Below are 19,754 nucleotides of genomic sequence, written 5' to 3' on the forward strand. Positions count from 1 at the left end.
TGAGTTTGATTCCATAAAAAGTGACAAAAACATTAGTGTCCGCTGTTCACTGCGTGGGAAGAAAACTTCTTTTTACAGCGAAAAAAACCCTTAACTTCTGAGCAAGCACTGAGTGCACTACGACATAATGGGAAATTCACAGAGACACTCGCGGATTCTTCCACTGACCGCCGCGGCACACCTGCACCAGGGCAAACCTCCGCCTGCTATACAGGTGAAAGTAGAGCAACAGGATCGCTGAGTCTTTAATTTTATTTTATTTTTCTGCTGTGTTTCACTTGCATTTATTTGAAAGACTGAGTGTAAACACAAAAAATATTTTATTTTATGTGCTGGAATGTGCAGAAAATAGGTTTAAATGTTAAACAAATTTCTTCCAGTCAGAGAATGTTGCATATAATTTAATTTTTGCTTGATGCATAAAGTTAAAAGATTAAAACTAGTAAAACGAGTTTTAAAGAGACTTTTCCATTTGATTACATTTTATATGTATGTATGCAGAGAAAGTAGAATTGAGCTGAAAGATCTTTTGCTTTATCACCTGTTCAGGTTGTAAATCATGTTTTTAAAAAGTAATTAAGTAACTAAGTAATTGATTACTTTTGAAAATAATTAATCATTAAAGTAACACGATTATTTTTTGGGGGAAGTAATCAGTAAGTAACTTGACCAACACTGGTTATGGGTATGTATGACTGCCAGTGGAACTACTGTAGATCACTGGTGTTTACTGGTGATGTCTCTGCTGACAGAAGGAGCAGGATGAATTATGAAGTGTGTGGGGCTATCCTCTGCTCAGATTAGCCGAATGCTGCACAACTGATTGACCCAAAGCATCCTGTTTGAGTAACCCAAGAGTTTCTGCAAAGATAGAGATTTTTTTAGTGGCCAAGTCAGTCACCTGAGGACTTAATATAAAAATGGCTGTGATTCCTGAACAGTTAAAAATATATATATATTTGTTAAACCCCTTGAACAAAACCAGGACCAAATCAGCGTCTTTCTCCTGCAAATTATAAACTTCAATACCTAGATGGTGACTAAACTCCAGTTTTCAGAGTAGCATGACCCAGACAGCCCTTCTTGCTGTTGCTAAGCGAGAAGAGGTGCTTATCTTGAATAACTGCTATTAAATAGCGCAATTTATTTAAACGTGGATGGCTGTTCCTGACCACCAACCTAACAGGATTGGCTGGTGGTCACCTTGGCCAATTAGATAAATGCTTCTGAGGAATGTGCAGGGAGGGTCATCCCATAGTAAGAGGTCTCACTTACGCTACTCTGAGAACTGAGGTTACGCAAGTAACCTAAAGTTTTTCTTCCCTACATGGTTATTGTTCCTTTAATTGATCCTTTTCCGTCTTTTGTAAAGTTTGTAAACCCTGCTGGGTTTTAATGTTTATGGTTTTAGTGTTTGCAGCGTGAGGCACTGTTCAGATGCTGTGACTGTCCATCTGCTGAGAACAGTTCTGGTCGTTCTTTTTCTTCTTTTACAAGGAAACACCGCATTCAAACAGCACTGCCATGTTAAAACACGGTGCATTGTTCTGGATTTCGTCAACATGTTAGATCCCTGTTCCATGGCCTTATGAGGATATTATTGCGCGGCATGGCCTCTTTAAACAGTGCGAATGTTTCGGGAAGTGACACCTGATTTGATTTTGCTGTGTTTTTATGACTCACAGCTTGGGCTATTATTAAACAACCTGTTGATATTTAAAGGGGTGGATGCACCACGCGGATGCAGCGGTTTCAGTCGCTCCATGTGTTGATTGCGGGGAATCAGAGGAGGAGGAAAAGGCAGAGGGGGAGAACATCTGGCCCAGCTGCACACTGCGTCTTTAAAGCCCCGCTGCTGCTGCTGCTGCTGATAAATTAGCTCTCCGATCAGCTGTCGCTGTCCAGGGAGGGAGGTGCTGATTTCGGAGCGCTCCTTCTTCCTCTCTCCTCCTCCTCCTCCTCCTCCTCTCTCTCTCTATCTCTCCTTTGCCGCCGACCGACCGATCGACACTTGCAGCCATTTTACGCAGGACTAACCCAATCATGTCGTGAAGAGGGAGGGAAAAGCTCGCTGGTCACCTGGGCAGAGCCAGCAGCCGCGCGTCCCGGTGATCGCACACAGGCAGGCGGCCACGCAGGGTCCGGCCAAAATGGTGAAGAGGAAAAGCCTGGATGAAAACGAACCGGAGTGCGGGAAGGGAATACCGTTCCCGATCCAGACCTTCCTGTGGAGGCAGACCAGGTTGGTGACATTGATAACAGGTGTTTGCCGTTGGTGAAAACGAGGCAGGGCTGACGGGGGTTTGTCACCGCGTCACACGTCAACATTATTTGATGAAGTGATTGAGAAACCCCGCCAGTGAGTGTCTGCTCACTGATTTGTGTTAAATGGAGGAAGATGGGGCTGTGGGTACAGATTGTATGATGTCACACCTGTAAAGAAAAGTGGGCCACATAGACAAAATGGGGTGATTTACTAGCCTATAACCTACATTTGTCCTTTTTTTAATCTCTCACAAGCACTCTGTTGATGTCTTTCAGTGCTTTTCTGCGGCCAAAGTTGGGAAAACAGTATGAGGCATCCTGTGTGGTAAGTCATTTCATAATACCATGTGCACGATGAGGGGAAATAATCGCTTCCCTTCCCAGTAATCTGTTTTTACCTTAATGCACCTGCAAATCAAGTGAGCTCTTGATTTTGCATTTAGCAAATTAGTTTTGCCCCCGTGCTTCCTCCCATTACCCTCGAGCTAGACTCATATCCATAATGACGCTTCTCCAGATCCCTTTGGATCCAAACAGAGCTTCCACTGTCTCTCCCACAGGCTTTTGCTCGCTCGGGGCCATGTGGGACATTTAGATAGTCAAAGAAAGAGGCTTAAGTTGCCCGCCTGATGTCTCTCTTCTCCTCTTTTTTCTCTCTCCTTTGGCTGCGTCCCCAGTCCTTTGAGCGAGTGCTGGTGGAGAACAAGCTCCACGGGCTGTCGCCGGCCCTGTCAGAGGCCATCCAGAGCATCTCCCGCTGGGAGCTGGTCCAGGCGGCGCTGCCTCACGTACTCCACTGCACCTCCATCCTGCTGTCTAACAGGAACAAGCTTGGTGAGGACGCTTTAGTCCAATCGAGCTGACAGCTTCATCCAGGTCATACCCAATCGCCAAAACACAAATCTGATTCTCCTTTTAGCTTCTTTCAGAGATCATCGCTTAAAAGGACAGAAAGGCAAATGATAGAATTAATATTTATGAGATTAAAATGGCCTGCACACAACAGGAGAGAAAAGCATCAAATCCTTCCATGTGACTTCCATGTGTCAGACATGAAACATGAATGAGCCACTGTTTGCATTATTATTGAGCAGGATTTGACACTTTCTTTAAGTAGGAGGTGGCAGGCTTTGAACTAAGCTGTTATACGCCTTCAAGTGAAAATCACTGTTGCCACACAGTAAGAGGGTCCTTCATTCAATCCAGGTCAGATCCCTCCAGTTGTGCGGCTTGTTGTCCTTGAGGGTTTCTCCTTTGGGAGCTCAGGTTTCATGCAAGAACATGCTAGATTGGTTCTCCTGTCACTCCACCTTTGACCAAAGCACTGGCTAAGTCCCTGTCAATGCTCTCGCTGCAGTATTTTGGATCAACTGAAGGCTTTTCAGAGAGTTTTTAGGACAGCTTGATAATAAGGAATTACTGTATTCCAGTCTAGAAGTAATGAAATGCATGAACTAGTTTTTTAGCATCACTCTGAGAAAGGGCATTTCTAATTGTAGAGAAATTGCACAAATAGAAGAAAGCAGTCCAACATATTTGTTTAATATGTGAAGTTAAGGACGTATCCTGGTCAAAAAGGACTCAAAGATTCCTCGCTGTGTTATTGGAGGCCTAAGTAGTGCCATCTGGAGTAAGCATCTGGTTAGATATCATATTTCTTAGATTATTAGGGTTGAGGACAATAACCTCAGTTTAAATTTAGAAGCAGGAAATTACAGGTCACCATCAAATATGACCAGTTTGTAGGCATGCAAGATTTTTTGGTAGTGGAAGCTTTCTGGTTTCTCTCTGGAGTCCACTTGCAGGTGACTTTTGGCAGGCCAGCCATGTTTAAGCAGATAAAAAAGTGTCTGTGTGTTTAGTATTTGTCTTTCGGTTACATCACAGGTCACCAGGACAAGTTGGGTGTGGCGGAGACCAAGCTGCTCCACACGCTGCACTGGATGCTGCTGGAGGCCCCACAGGAGTGCAACCATGAGCCCAGCCTGAGCCACGGCTGGTCCAGGGGCAGCAGCAGTAGCGCCTTCCTCCAGCCTGTGGGGAACCAGGGTTCCTCCCCGGGAGCTCCTAGCTCCTGCTCCAGCTCGGGCCTGGGCGGGTTAGGACAACAGCACAGCGGCTCCCTGCTGGAGGAGGATGAGCATACTCGCACCAAACTATTCCAAAAGAGCATGGCAACAGTAGAGCTGTTTGTGTTCCTGTTTGCACCGCTTGTTCATCGGATAAAGGTCTGTAACTGCGGATGCAAATGTGTACGGCCTTGAAATTGATTTTTGTAACAGAGAGCCAGGATGGCACAGGCATTAATGTGTTAATCTGTGGCGTTAGACTATTTATAATTTTGAGAATTTTGTGATTAATTTCAGCAACCCCTGTGTTTCTTAATTTAGTACTTGCAGTCAGCATCACCCTGTGCCTATTGATCTGTGTGTGCACACAGATGAAAGGGTCAGCTTATATTACTCCTGGGAGTGCACTGTTTCCCAGCTGTGCAGGGAATTACTGTCTTGTCTTGTTAGCATGTTGTAACGGAGGTTTAAGAATCTTAACAACACAAAACATTTAACCAAGACAGAATAATTGTTTCTGGTGTTTACAGGCTGTTTTGAGGAAAGAAATGTGTAAATATGTTGCCTTTTTCCAGGAGTCAGACTTGACCTTCAGACTGGCTAGTGGTCTGGTAATATGGCAGCCAATGTGGGAGCACCGCCTGCCTGACATCCCTGCTTTTACTGCCCTCATCAAACCTGTCAGAAACATTGTTACAGGTGAAGAAATTCCCACTTTTTAAAGAAATTCCTACTATCTTTGAGAAATCGCCGCTATCTTTAAGGGCTATATATATAATATATAGAGTATATAAAGTGGTTCTTAATCGTATTCCTAATATATAACCCATGCATCTGTGTCAGATATTCCTCCTTAACATCTTTCATGTTTAAGATGTTCAGCTGAACTAATTTTAACCTAAATCTGGGATACTTTTAGTTTACCGTGTCCCAATTATAGTTAGTTAACCATAAATAAGCTTATAATTTCAACCTTTTATCTACTGCCCTAAGCTAATACTCTATTTAACAGCAATTTAATATATAGAATTATGTTTGCTGGTGTTATATTTTTGTAGTTGGCTAATTTAAACAATTTTTTTCTAATTAAAGTTTTTTATTATTTTAAACAATTAAGAAAACCATAACATAATAACCCAAAACAACAAAAAACACACTCAGTGAAGAAAACAAATAAATACATAAATAAATTAAATAAATAAATAAACTGTTGCACACACAGTTAATTCTTAATTGAAGAAAGAAAGAAAAAGAATTAATTTAAACTATTTAAATGTTTGTTTGTTTTTTGCTATTTAAAACTGTTAATACACAAAGTTAGCTAACAGTTTTCTTCCGGCAACATAGCAGCTAAATCACTGGTGTTCATTTCATAGCTTTAGCTAGCTGCTGTAATACAGCTTTTTATCTGTTACATTAGGCTAACAGTGTTATTTGCACAGTCACCTAACAATTTCATCTCTTTAGTTATATATACTTTTATATTTCAACTGTTAATCTAAACAGTTAGCTAACAGCTTTGGCAATTTGGTCATTCGTACCTTTTTGCTATTTCAACTGCTAATACACCAAGTTAGCTAACAGTTTTGACTAGTTATCCAGCATTTCAATCACAATAAGATGGAGTCAATCTGCTGTCAGTTTGTGATTGACGGGGTTAAGCTTGGTAGTTACATGCATTTTGTTTGTGATTAACTGTGATAAATCTGTAAAAATTGCAAATCCTTTGCAATCTACATACAAAGAAATTCACACTAACAAATTCCATGAGGAACCTCACAGATTTACTGCTCTACTATCAAAGTAATGTAACAATGCCGCCCCAAAAAATCTTTACAAAAAACAAATAGAGTGTCACAGACGAGTTACGGTTATTGGCGCAGACTGACTTAGATTGATTATATTGTGTTTGCAATCCTTCTGCATTTATAAATTAGGCGGCAATAATTGCAATCGAACAGCAAAAACCTTCAATGCAATCACCAGCCAACCAGACCCTCCTATTTTTGGTGTGAAAGAACCACAATCCATAACGTTAGCTAACATATTTAGTCATAGGACACTCAGTTCTATAAATAGTGAAACGAATCAGGTGTCTGCTGCCTACTGCAGAAGAACCCTCTGGGGTACTTGTACCCCTGGTTGGGAATTAGTGTGTTAAGAGATAATCTATTTTTATTTGCTCAGAATTAACACATGTATACTGTTATGCCTGTCTAAACAGCAAAGAGGAACTCCCCAGTCAACAACCAGTGCAGCCCCTGTGGATCAGGCAACCCGGGTCCCACGGTGAGCTAACGTTTTCAGCCCATATCTTGTCAGATTCTGCTTCCCATGTTGATTGAATGTGCTCGGGCAAGAGTCTGAGGCTTCTTCCCCTCCCCTTTTCCAATGTTCCCCCTGGGGCTGGCTGTTAATATTCATTAGCACGGTGAGCCGGGGTCATGACAGAAACCACACTCCAACCTCAGAGCCTTTAATTATCAGGAACTGTCTGCCTGTCTGTCTTCCTGATATCCATCTCTATCTCTCTTCCTACCCACAGGGCTTCCAGGTGGTTTGCGAAGCCACCCAATCAGATTCCTCCTCCCCGTCAGTCGGGGAGCAGAGTTGTCGTCGTGGTAACTCAGTGGAAAAAGGTGGCCCTTCCCAACAGCAACCCCCACCGGTCAAAGGCCCTTCCAAGAAAAAGTGAGCATGTGTTATTCAGTTTCCCCTCAAGAAGCAGTGAAACGTGTTGAAGCATCAATTTTAACTTACCAAACAAATGGATAATTGTATTAATAGAGACCCACAGAGGAAATCACACAAGCATTATTTTTGATTTATAAACGATCAATATTGGAGGCGCTGCTTTCATAAAACCTCTCGGAAATGACTAATTTTTCCACGCTTTAGCCAGTTGAGGGTTGAAGCAGTGCAGACATGACCTGCACTGACACGGAGCTGGTGCCATCGTCTTGTTGATGGCTAAACACCGAGCCCCACAGCAGCGTCTGTCAAACCCACTGCACCACACGCCTCGCTCTGCTAGCTTGCGATGAGCTAGGGTACATGAATAGATCCACTTCCCCCCTGTGTAATATGTTGCTTCAAGCAGTACTGTCTCGTCCCTCACGCACACAACCACAGCTCTTTTCCTGTTGTGCATCAGCAAACCCATGTGACATTTTGCCCACATATCCAGGGTAATTACGCTGAAGTAATGTGCTACATGTCTAATGCTGGCATAGTCCCTGGCCTGGCTTGATTTGGTGTGCCCACTTCCAGGCCAAGGCTCAGTCTCTCTCAAGCTCTCTTTGGCAAAGGCAGGGCAAAAAATAAAAAATAAAAAGTTTACAATTACACCAAATCTGACCAGCAAAGAAGTTCCTCACTGGCAGGTTTATTTCCATCCTAAGCCCTCCGCTGCTCATCTTAGCTCATTCTGACAACCAAGCATGTCACTCCGACGCTTTTTTGCAATCCTTCTGACAGCCGGCAGCTGACTGAAAATCAAAACAAGCCCGGAAACCAACCCCCTCGCCTCCTAAAAACACCCCCGAGCCAATTATATCCTCACACATCCTTGCACCACAGGGTTTGAGCAGTGGTTACATGGTAATGCAGGAGATGGAGGATCTATCCCTCCTCTTTCCCTGCTTAACAAAGACAAATTAATTGCTTTCTTCATGCGTGCAGTGGGATTTTCAGGCTGACTGCGGGATTGAGGAGGACAGTGAGCTGAATGTAAATCAGACATGCAGCAAGGGAGAGTTTTGACGCTCTCCTGATCAAAAATACCCCCCGCCTCCCCCACCTACCCCACCAGACTCCAGGTCTCTGAGGGACGGTTTACATTTACATCTGCCAGTCACCAGGCTGTTCGTGCACCTCTGCGCTGCACCGCACTGATAAAATAATTTCCGGCACCGGGTGCTGCGAGTAATGCAGCTTACTCAACCACCGCAATCCGCGCAGCACTGCTGATGCTGAGGCAGTTTCCATGGCAACCGCTGGCTGCTGCATCCTCTCCTACCGCATGGAGTCGGAGGACCGGGGTGGCTGTCGTCACGCGGTCTCTGTGGCAACCTGACACAATAGCAGTAGGGAGAGTGAGTGTGTATGTGTGAGTGTGTCGGCTAGACGGTGAAACATGATACAGCCTGCCTTCGCCGCCCGCTCTCAAAGTGATTCATGTACATATCGACCAGCACTTCCTGCTCCATTTATTACAGCGGCTGGGATTAAATGGCCCGCTACGTCTGCCTCTCCTACAGTATCAATATGTTTCTTCACAGTTTGTTGTAACTCCTTTGCAGCTCGCCAACTGCTGACCTTCATTCCTGCTTATTTATAGTGGACTCACGTAGGCTGGAGCTCCCTCCCTCCCTCCCTCCCTCTCTGCTCCTCTTCCAATGATGCTGAAGGGGGGCTCTGTCCTTGTTTATCATCCTCCTTTGATGCATTGTTAATGAAGCAATGTGGCAGGAGTTGATCACAGTCTAATATAACACAAAAGGTTGTGATGTAGTGTAATTATATATGTAGTTACGGCTTTTGGCATTGCTATCATGATATTCAGTTTAGCTACTTAGGGATAGTTTACTGTAAAGTGCCTTTTAATTCAGTTCAGTTTTATTCATATAGAGCAGGGGTCCCCAATCCCAGTCCACAAGGGCCAGTGTCCCTGCAGGTTTTACATCTCACCCTGGGTCAACACACCTGAATCACATGATTAGTTCATTACCAGGCCTCTGGAGAACTTTAAGACATGTTGAGGAGGTCATTTAGCCATTTAAATCAGCTGTGATGGATCAGGGACACATCTAAAACCTGCAGGGACACCGGCCCTCGTGGACTGGGATTGGGGACCCCTGATATAGAGCAACAGTTGCCTCAATGCGCTTTTTATTGTAAGGTAAAAGCAGAGAAAACCCCAACAGTCATATGACCCTATGAGCAAGCACTTTGGCGACAGTAGGAAGGAAAAACTCCCTTTTAACAGGAAGAAACCTCCAGCAGAACCAGGCTCAGGAGGGCGCGGCCATCTTCCGGTTGGGGGTGACGCGACATGCTGTGGAAGAGAGCCAGAGATGAATAATAACTAATACTTAAATGCTGAGATGTGTATGAGCACATATGTGAAAAGGTGACTTTAACTGCATGTGTCTGTTCATTCTACAGTCCGTGTTCTATTCCATATCTGCTACTTTTATCCACTTGTGTTGAGATTTCTCACCTGATGTCTTGCACACATTGCCTAGGAGTTGTCCCCCATATTGGATGTGATACAACCAAAGTCAGTGGTGGTTGTTCTTGGAGGGGTTTTTGCTCCTGCTGGGTGAAACTGCTGCAAAGAAGCTCCTGCACCATAATCCTCCTAGTGATTGCTTTGGTCGCTAGTAATGCGCCATGATTTCCTATAGTTTTTCTTATGTTGTCATCAGCCTGCTAGGCAGCTGGGCAGAGTGGACACCCAAGTTTGTGAATGCAGTGACTCGAGAAGGAGGCAATGTAGAATCTTGAAATTGATACCTTCAGGCACTAAAAATCAAGCTTAAATTTCAGCTACTTTCAGTGACCTTTATGTTTTTCTGAGAACAAGAAGATCCCGTTGAGATTAAAAACCTCTTTTTCAAGGGAGACCTGGCCAAGATAGGCAGCAGCAAGTGTCCCACAGTTACAGAAATTACTCAATTAAACACAGGCAGCAACAACACACATGCAAAAATAAATGAAAAAATTAAATTAAATTCAAATAAAAATAAAAAAATCAGTTGAAATGACAATCAATCTAATTGAAACAGTTGCATGTTATGGACTTGGCCTTAAGGATTCGTAGTTTAGATTTAAAAGCACTTAATAAAATGAATTCAGTCATTTTCCATTCGTTCTGCAGTTTGTTCCAAGCCGAGGATGCTAAGTGGACAAAAGCTCTTTTACCAAATTCAGTTCAGGCAAATGGAACAGAAAGCAACAAGTAACCATGCAGACGAAGAGAATACTGACCAGCATGTTTCATTGTAAGCAGGGAACATATATAAGAAGGTAGCAACCCAAGTATTGCTTTATATATAAAACTATATAGATAAAAGTTCCTCCGACTTGCCAAAGCAGGCCATCCTACCTGAGAGTATAACTTACAGGGTGAGTCTGAAATTTGCGGTTAGTGATGAACCTCAGAGAAGCATGATACACAGTATCAACCATTCAAAGACATTGAGCAGAAGTATTCATACAGTGGGGCAAAAAAGTATTTAGTCAGCCACCGATTGTGCAAGTTCCCCCACTTAAAATGATGACAGAGGTCAGTAATTTGCACCAGAGGTACACTTCAACTGTGAGAGACAGAATGTGAAAAAAAATATCCATGAATCCACATGGTAGGATTTGTAAAGAATTTATTCGTAAATCAGGGTGGAAAATAAGTATTTGGTCACCTTAAACAAGGAAAATCTCTGGCTCTCACAGACCTGTAACGTCTTCTGTAAGAAGCTTTTCTGTCCCCCACTCGTTACCTGTATGAATGGCACCTGTTTGAACTCATCATCTGTATAAAAGACACCTGTCCACAGCCTCAAACAGTCAGACTCCAAACGCCGCCATGGCCAAGACCAAAGAGCTTTCGAAGGACACCAGGAAAAGTATTGTAGACCTGCACCAGACTGGGAAGAGTGAATCTACAATAGGCAAGCAGCTTGGTGTGAAAAAATCAACTGTGGGAGCAATCATCAGAAAATGGAAGACATACAAGACCACTGATAATCTCCCTCGATCTGGGGCTCCACGCAAGATCTCATCCCGTGGGGTCAAAATGATCATGAGAACGGTGAGCAAAGATCCCAGAACCACACGGGGGGACCTGGTGAATGACCTGCAGAGAGCTGGGACCAAAGTAACAAAGGTCACCATCAGTAACACACTACAACGGCAGGGAATCAAATCCCGCAGTGCCAGACGTGTTCCGCTGCTGAAGCCAGTGCATGTCCAGGCCCGTCTGAAGTTTGCCAGAGAGCACATGGATGATACAGCAGAGGATTGGGAGAATGTCATGTGGTCAGATGAAACCAAAGTAGAACTTTTTGGTATAAACTCAACTCGTCGTGTTTGGAGGAAGAAGAATACTGAGTTGCATCCCAAGAACACCATACCTACTGTGAAGCATGGGGGTGGAAACATCATGCTATGGGGCTGTTTTTCTGCCAAGGGGACAGGACGACTGATCCGTGTTAAGGACAGAATGGATGGGGCCATGTATCGTGAGATTTTGAGCCAAAACCTCCTTCCATCAGTGAGAACTTTGAAGATGAAACGAGGCTGGGTCTTACAACATGACAATGATCCAAAACACACCGCCCGGGCAACAAAGGAGTGGCTCCGTAAGAAGCATTTGAAAGTCCTGGAGTGGCCTAGCCAGTCTCCAGACCTCAACCCCATAGAAAATCTGTGGCGGGAGTTGAAAGTCCGTGTTGCTCGGCGACAGCCCCAAAACATCACTGCTCTCGAGAAGATCTGCATGGAGGAATGGGCCAAAATACCAGCTACTGTGTGTGCAAACCTGGGGCCTGTTCTTCGTACTGTGCTAAGTAAGTTAGCTGGATTAGATTGTTGACGATTTCGCGTGATCCCGGATCGTTCGGTTCCCCGAAGCTCATCCGGGACTTGCTGTCATAGCAACAGAGCCGTAAGCGTAAACCTGCTCGGGAGCAGGTTTACTTTATGTAAACAGGATTAGATCGCGGCCACGCAGGTATGTCCGCTTCATTTATACGAAAGCAACAGCGATATTTTACCACTGTTTCACCATAAATAAATAACATCAATGTAACTAAAGATAATGCAGCACTTGATCCTTTTATTGATGTCACACAGATACATACAGGTCATTTCCTAAAAAAGGGAAATGAACTATTAACATTCTATTACATGTATGTGATTATTACAGATGTAATTCATATTTCAGAGTAGTAATTGTAAATTACTTCGTGTAATCAAGATGAGAGACCACGGCTATAAAAGCGAAGGTGGATTTGGGAAGCCTGTCGCAGCCATGTCCTGTCCGTATACGCGAGCAACCCATTGCGGAAGGTGCAAGATTGATAAGGAGAGTCCTCAGAATTCAGCGTATATTGCGGGATAGACAGGATCCTTTAGCTCAGCGCGACAGTGTGCTCATTGAGAGATATCGATATTCCCGTGAGGGTATTATTTACTTAACCAACTTGTTGACGAGGGGGTGCAGGACCACCACCTGTCTTTTTTTCCTCTGCCCTTTTCTTGGTTGCTGTTATGAACAAACTAACAGAGTATTACAGGCCAGTATTACCTTGCCAAGAGACGAAAAGCAATCTAAGAGATAAATATTACCATTCTGTAGAATACTCCTGTATTCCACTTTTACTTGTTCCCATGTTCTTGTGGGTCCTGTTGTGGCTCTAATGTGAAAGGGGATATAATATAACATATTATAATATAATATAATGCCATATGATATTGGACAATATAGTGTCATATGATAGATCTACCCTACCGCTGGTGTTGGCCAGAGGGGCCGATGGCGCGATATGGCAGCCTGGCTACAACCGTAGCTGCCTCCACCAGTGTGTGAATGTGGGAGTGAATGAATAGTGGTATCGTACAGCGCTTTGGGTGCCTTGGAAAGCGCTATATGAACCCAATCCATTATTATTAGTATTATTATTAAATTACCTACGAGTTTGATTTGTCAGCAACTTTCTGCCAGCCCTCTCTCCTTGCTTCTGCAGCCTTTGCAGTGTTCTCTTGCGTTTTAATTAAACTCTGAAACTCCTGAAATCCCTCACTCATGAGTTCTTGCTCTGCTGCCGGAAAATACCGAGCACGCCCCTTCGACATTTTCGCCGACCAATCAGCGGGTTGCCGATCAATGTTTCTACTATCGATGCGTAGCCCCTTTTACGACACCCAGTGATGTCACATTACTGCGTCCAGCTGTACTAATCGTCAACAGCAGGCGTGTTCGGGGAACCGGATTAGCGAGCTCACGGTTAGCGCGATGGTTTGGTCTTGGATGTGTCATTTGATCTTGGATGTAGTAAGCGACGTACGAAGAACAGGCCCCTGGTAAAGACCTATAGTAAACGTTTGACCTCTGTTATTGCCAACAAAGGTTATGTTACAAAGTATTGAGTTGTATTTTTGTTATTGACCAAATACTTATTTTCCACCCTGATTTACGAATAAATTCTTTACAAATCCTACCATGTGGATTCATGGATTTTTTTTTCACATTCTGTCTCTCACAGTTGAAGTGTACCTCTGGTGCAAATTACTGACCTCTGTCATCATTTTAGGTGGAGGAACTTGCACAATCGGTGGCTGACTAAATACTTTTTTGCCCCACTGTATATACAATATCTCCATAATCCAGCACAGGCAAAAATGTCGCAGCAACAAGCCGCTTCTTTGTACTAAAAGAGAAACACAACTTATTTTGAAAATAAAATCTCAGTTTTAACTTCAGATTTTTCACATGATTCTCTACATGTGGTTTGAAGGTGAGCGAGTCATCAATTAAGATTCCCAGATATTTATGGGTGTGAACCAACTCTATTTTATTACCTTCAAGAGTGGTTACTGATGGGATTGTTTGGGCCCATTTTCTTGATTTAGAAAACAACATGAGCTTTGTTTTGTCTGCGTTGAGAACAAGTTTAAGCTGAAGTAATGTGATGTGAATGTGATAATTCAAGAAGGAAATCACATTTTTGTCAAATTAATGCCATAGGTGCATCTACTAAAAATCTCAATGACTTCAAATTCCAGTGACCTTGACCTCACGTTCAGAGGTCAGTTTTTCTCATCGACTACTAGCTGAGATGTAGTCCACCGGAAATAGAGAAGGTTCGCCTTCAGAGTAAAGCTTGATTTAGGCTTTTATGGGAAAATCTACATCACACAGTAACTGGAAACTCTGTTTGTTTCAACACTGTAACCTTCCAGCCATTCAAGTCATTATGGTATGTGTCAACCCAGCGTACATTTCTCAGGCGGTGCAGGTCAGCTTATGTAAAAGGTTGCAACATACGGTTAAAATTGGGTTCTGGTTATGGCGTAGGTTATGCTGTAGATCTGATGCAGAAGCATCATTTATGTGAAAATGTTGTGCCTCAGGACTGCAGCTAGCAACAGTCTACTGTGTCCAGTTTGTGTCCCACTGTTTACAGTTTCACTGCAGCTTTGAGAGCAGCTGCACAGTGTTTAGAGACCAGTTCATCATGAAAGTGATGAACTGGTCTTCAACTACAACCTCAGCAGTCTGCTACTGGTTGGTTTGTCAGCCAGTACAACTGGAACTTTATCATGCATTTCTCCAACATGCTGGTTCAGTTGTCCATGAAACAACATATCGATTGAGCTGAAAGTCCTGACAGATCATCTGATTTTATCCTTTTATGACTCCACTGACACCCTTCAAAGTATCGAATCAGCAAATCTCATGTAGGCTGCACAATTTAAGCTGCTACAGACTGCTTACTTTTTGCTGCTGCCTCTGCAAGCTGCTTTGCAACCCAACCCCACGCCTTGCTCCTCCTTTACATGCTTTTTCATCTTCTTCTTCTTTTTTTTTTTTTTTACCTCTATCAATGTCATATACCATATATTGTCACCAATGTTCCCTCTAAACCAGGGCTCTAGACTAACTTTTTGCCATGGGCGTACCGGTACGCCTAACTTTTTAAAGTTAGGCGTACCGGCACAAAAGTTAGGTGTACACAAATTTTATAATAATTTATATAATATAATGTGTTTTTCTGGATACACTGTGCTTTTTCAGCATTCAAAGATTGATGACACCGTGTCAGAGCACTGGCATGAATGAATGAATGAATGAATGAATTTCAGAAGGATCAGGCCTTAACTTAACAGAAAAGTTAGCAATAGTTCTTTTCCTATTACAGCTACATCCACGTCTGTCGTGCCTAGGCTGCTCACTAGGGCTGGGTATCATCACTGATTTCTATAATCCATTTGATTCCGGTTTTCAAAGTCCCGATTCAATTCAACTTAGCCTCAGACATTCAGAAATATTATAATTCTGATCATTTATCAGTACTGACTTCATCAGAATTGTGAACATCACAGCAGATGTATGGGCTCAAAATGTATGGGCTCAAAATGTGGTCATAAATATTTTGTACTTGTAAAAAAGATTTGTATGTGTAAAAAAGATTTGTGTGTGCGTAAAAAAGATTTGTATGTGTAAAAAAGATTTGCGTGTACGTAAAAAAGATTTGTGTGTGTGTAAAAAAGATTTGTGTGTGCGTAAAAAAGATTTGTATGCGTAAAAAGAATTTGTGTGTGCGTAAAAAAGATTTGTATGTGTAAAAAAGATTTGTGTGTGCGTAAAAAAGATTTGTATGTGTAAAAAGAATTTGTGTGTGCGTAAAAAAGATTTGTATGTGTAAAAAAGATTTGTGTGCGTAAAAAAGATTTGTATGTGTAAAAAAGATTTGTGTGTGCGTAAAAAAGATTTGTATGTGTAAAAAAGATTTGTGTGTGGACTTAGAAAAAAAAACCCTGCAAGTTACAAGTACTGATTTTTGACCCTATTTTTCTTCCCTTCATCTGATTGGTGAATGTCATGTCAATCACAAATGTAACAATCCAATCAGAGAACAGATGGGTTTGGCTGTCGGAGGGGCGCTGTTTTGAACTGCAGGTCCTTGAAGGGTGATACCGTTTGAAGCTGGAGGATCGCTATATAAATATCCGATAGCAGCTAGGTCCCCTAACTTTCAGTAGCTGTTGAAAGGATAAAGTTGTGGTATATCAGTGGTTAGAAATAACATTATTACTTTAGGATTAGTTTAACACAAAGTCAGGGCTGACCCAGGACCATTGCTGTGAGTCACAGTGCGCAGCATAAAAGTCCTTTCACATCAGATGCAGGATACGCTGCTAATGCTAACTGCTAACTAAAAGCAAAGGATCCAGAATTTGTTATGCTGGCTGCTGGGCTCTGTGGGTTTTTGCAGCAGCTCTACCTGTACTAGATGCACCTGCTCCTTGTCTTTTCTATCTCTGACTTTATGTCCTCTACAAGAGTTAGTTTTTTTTGCTAGTTCTTCAAATGTTCAATAAAAACATGTATGCTAATTCATAACGAAGAAAGCTTTGTAATGAAGACTGTCATTTCCAAAACACTGCCCGCCCCCACCCCGCGGTCCGCAGCGCTGTTGAAAAGGCTGTGGAAGTCCCTGTATTAAACACGTAGACCTGTGACACAAAAATCACCAAACTCGGACGACCACAGACTGTTTTCCTTCGTGGTGATGAAGGAAAACGCTGGGTTGGCATGTAAAAGGGCATTTATTCCCTTCAAGGACCTGCAGTTCAAAAAAAGCGCCCCTCGACAGCCAAACCCATCTGTTCTCTGATTGGATTGTTACATTTGTGATTGACATGACATTGACCAATCAGATGAAGGGAAGAAAAATAGGGTCAAAAATCCGTACTTGTAACTTGCAGGGGGTTTTTTTCTAAGTCCACACACAAATCTTTTTTACGCACACACAAATCTTTTTTACACAAACAAATCTTTTTTACGCACACACAAATTCTTTTTACACATACAAATCTTTTTTACGCACACATAAATTCTTTTTACACATACAAATCTTTTTTACGCACACACAAATTCTTTTTACACATACAAATCTTTTTTACGCACACACAAATCTTTTTTACAAGTACAAAATATTTATGACCACATTTTGAGCCCATACCAGATGCCTTTGTGTGAAAGTAACTGAGAATAAAACACAGAAAAACATGAAGGAGATTTTCCTGGTCTGGCTTTTTATAGCAGATAAGCTTAAAAATATTCTACAATGTTCTGCATATAAAGTTTAAATTTCTTCAGTATTGAATAACAGAAAAAAACAGGCTTTCTTGTCCGAGGTCATTTAAGTGAAAAAAAGAAAAAGACAGCAGCCACAGCGCTGTAAACAACGGTAGACTGGTGGGTAATAAGCGAATGAATAATACAGAAAACAGAGATTGGAGACGGGAAACTGTTCTTGAAGTACAGAGATAGAGAGAGAGCTAGCTGTGCATGGAGTGTGATTTTAATAGTCGTGGAAGCAAAACAGCAAAATTCATGACGACATTGGTCAAATGTGAAGCGCAGTTTGCTGCTTCTTTTGCTGCTGGCTCAGTGAATTTTGGTTGGAGAGAGACAAAACCTGCAGCTCAGAATCAGCGCAAAAAGACGTAAACACAGCGCGGACCGGACGCATCAGAACCGCTAAGCTCCGACAGCGTGTCCGTCTACGGGCTGTCGGGTGACAAAGCCGAGAAAGACAAAGTTGATTCTGATGCGTCGGTCCGTTCTGTGTTTACGTCTTTGTGTGGAATCCGTGTACCTGCTCTCATTTGCTGTTTGGTTGTTGTTGAAATGGTTTTGTGAGCTTTAATCTGAGAATCTGGCGTTTCTGGCAAAACACAGTTATATTTAAAAGTCGATTCAGGATATAATGAATTGATATCGCTTTATTCAAGCTACTCACCTCCCACTTCCACCTGCACTTTCAACTGGACCACGGCCAATCAGAGAGGTCCCACCCCTGACTATCTCTGATTGGTTTAGTCCACGATAGGGGCAAAATGTGTGTCTGTTGTTGACCACAGGGAAGGTTGCAGATTTTTTTTTTTTCTTTTTGCTACCCGAACAGTTGGTCGCACAGGTGCAACCAAATATTTTTTTTAGTCGCACCACTGAAAAATTTGGTCGCATTTGCGACCAAATTGGTCGCACTCTAGAGCCCTGCTCTAAACTGCGGGCGTGCGCAATTGCGCACTGCTAGCACGGTCTCTGCGCACAGGAAAAAAATCTAACCTGAATTGAAATTAAAATCAATACTTTAACAATTCTGTTTTGCAGTGTTAGTCAGTAAGTGACTGGCTGCTCCAGTATGGGATTAGAACGATGCCACCGTATCCCATAGTCCAGCCAATGATGCGATTCACATTCGTATATACGCAGCTAATCAACGTCGTTGACAGGCTACGACAGCGTCCTTATGTGCCGACACCGGTGTTTTAGCTAGCGAAGCAGCGTGGCTGATGTGGAGTGAAGCCACGTTAATTACAACGTGTACAACCATTGGAGATGTGAGCAGGACTGACGGAAGAATTGACGGGAAAAGTGTTGACTTTATACCAGTTTTTAAATTGTGTTGATAGGCCACGTAAAACCAGAGTTATGATAAAAAAAATATATATATATATATTTACCAAACATATATGTAATGTTTGGTAAAAATGGCGTTTTATAAGGAGAACGCTCGAAAGCGCTCTCCGTATGTGAGCAAAAACAAAATCAAAAAATTTCCCAGCCTTTCCTGTTGGTGGAAAAATGTACCATGTTGACCAATCAAAAAATGAAAAGGCAACATGGCATTTAGTTGTTTAGAAAGGGGGAAGTTTTAGGAGTGACGGCGGTGTTTTGAGATGTGAGAGATTTGCGACGTTTAGCGCAAATCTTGTGTCGTTAGTGTGTAGTGTAGTCAATAGTTTTGTTGTGTGTGTCAGAACAATGAGGCGACTACTGAATGTTACAGGTGATACAGGAGTGATACATCTCCTGTTGTCAGGCCTGCAGGTATCAGGCTGTTGTTCTTCTTTATCTCATAGTGGACAGAAATAATTTTTTGGAGTGGCACAAACAATTTGTGTGGCATCAAATTTGATGCAGAACAGCTGATTGTTCTGTAAATAGTTTGAAATGTTTATTTAAAAAACCGCCTTGGCTGCATTTTTAAGTAAACAGCTGCAAAAAACTTTGTTGTTTGCATAACTCGATTCGATGCTGGCGTGACCAAAGTACAGATGTCTATTGTTGCTCATTGTGGTCCAAGTGGCCGCTCAGGGAGTTTGTGTGTCACTCAGACACATGAAAAATTAGAGGGAATGTTGATTGTCACTGGCATATGCTCTCTATGTGGGTCTTGTTGCTACTATCCTCACCTCTGGCTTTTTGGACACAGAGATCCCAAAACAGAGGAATACTGTCAGACATAAACGGCTGCAGATAGAAACAGAACAGCTTGCTACCCAGTTACACCCGGTAACTTTTGTTTAAGGAGCTAAACTTTTTCTTAAAACTAACTGTGGTCTAAAAGCCATCAGCTATTAGGTAAATTAGACCACAGATATAGCAGAAGCTGTTCTTACTTTATAAAAATTGAGCAATCAGGTTACATGTCACCTGTTACATCTCTCTAGCTATGTCAGAGTTGCAGGTTTCACAGAGCAGAGCAGTTACAGCGGATGTAATAAAGGCAGCTCTTTCTTAGTCCCACAAAATCTATCTGACAATGTAGCACCCATCCAGTTATGCGGAAGTGTGGATATGTTGTGCCCGAATGTTAAAATGCTCTGAAACAAACGGCGAAT

General features: G+C 42.5%; 1 protein-coding gene across 1 annotated transcript in view; it reads left to right on the top strand.

Annotated features, from left to right (window-relative positions):
• Positions 1-1,809: 1,809 nt before the first annotated feature.
• The window catches only part of unc80 (unc-80 homolog (C. elegans)), a 71,083-nt gene continuing 53,138 nt past the window's right edge, over positions 1,810-19,754 (top strand). The window contains exons 1-7 of the mRNA XM_082523788.1: positions 1,810-2,242; positions 2,542-2,590; positions 2,943-3,099; positions 4,153-4,493; positions 4,910-5,033; positions 6,559-6,623; positions 6,880-7,025. Coding sequence (XP_082379914.1) covers positions 2,151-2,242; positions 2,542-2,590; positions 2,943-3,099; positions 4,153-4,493; positions 4,910-5,033; positions 6,559-6,623; positions 6,880-7,025 — 974 coding nt within the window. The 5' untranslated portion in view covers positions 1,810-2,150. The remainder of the gene's footprint in view (positions 2,243-2,541; positions 2,591-2,942; positions 3,100-4,152; positions 4,494-4,909; positions 5,034-6,558; positions 6,624-6,879; positions 7,026-19,754) is intronic.

This window comes from Aulonocara stuartgranti (genome assembly GCF_965226115.1).
Source record: "Aulonocara stuartgranti genome assembly, chromosome: 23".
NCBI classification, from domain to species: domain Eukaryota; kingdom Metazoa; phylum Chordata; class Actinopteri; order Cichliformes; family Cichlidae; genus Aulonocara; species Aulonocara stuartgranti.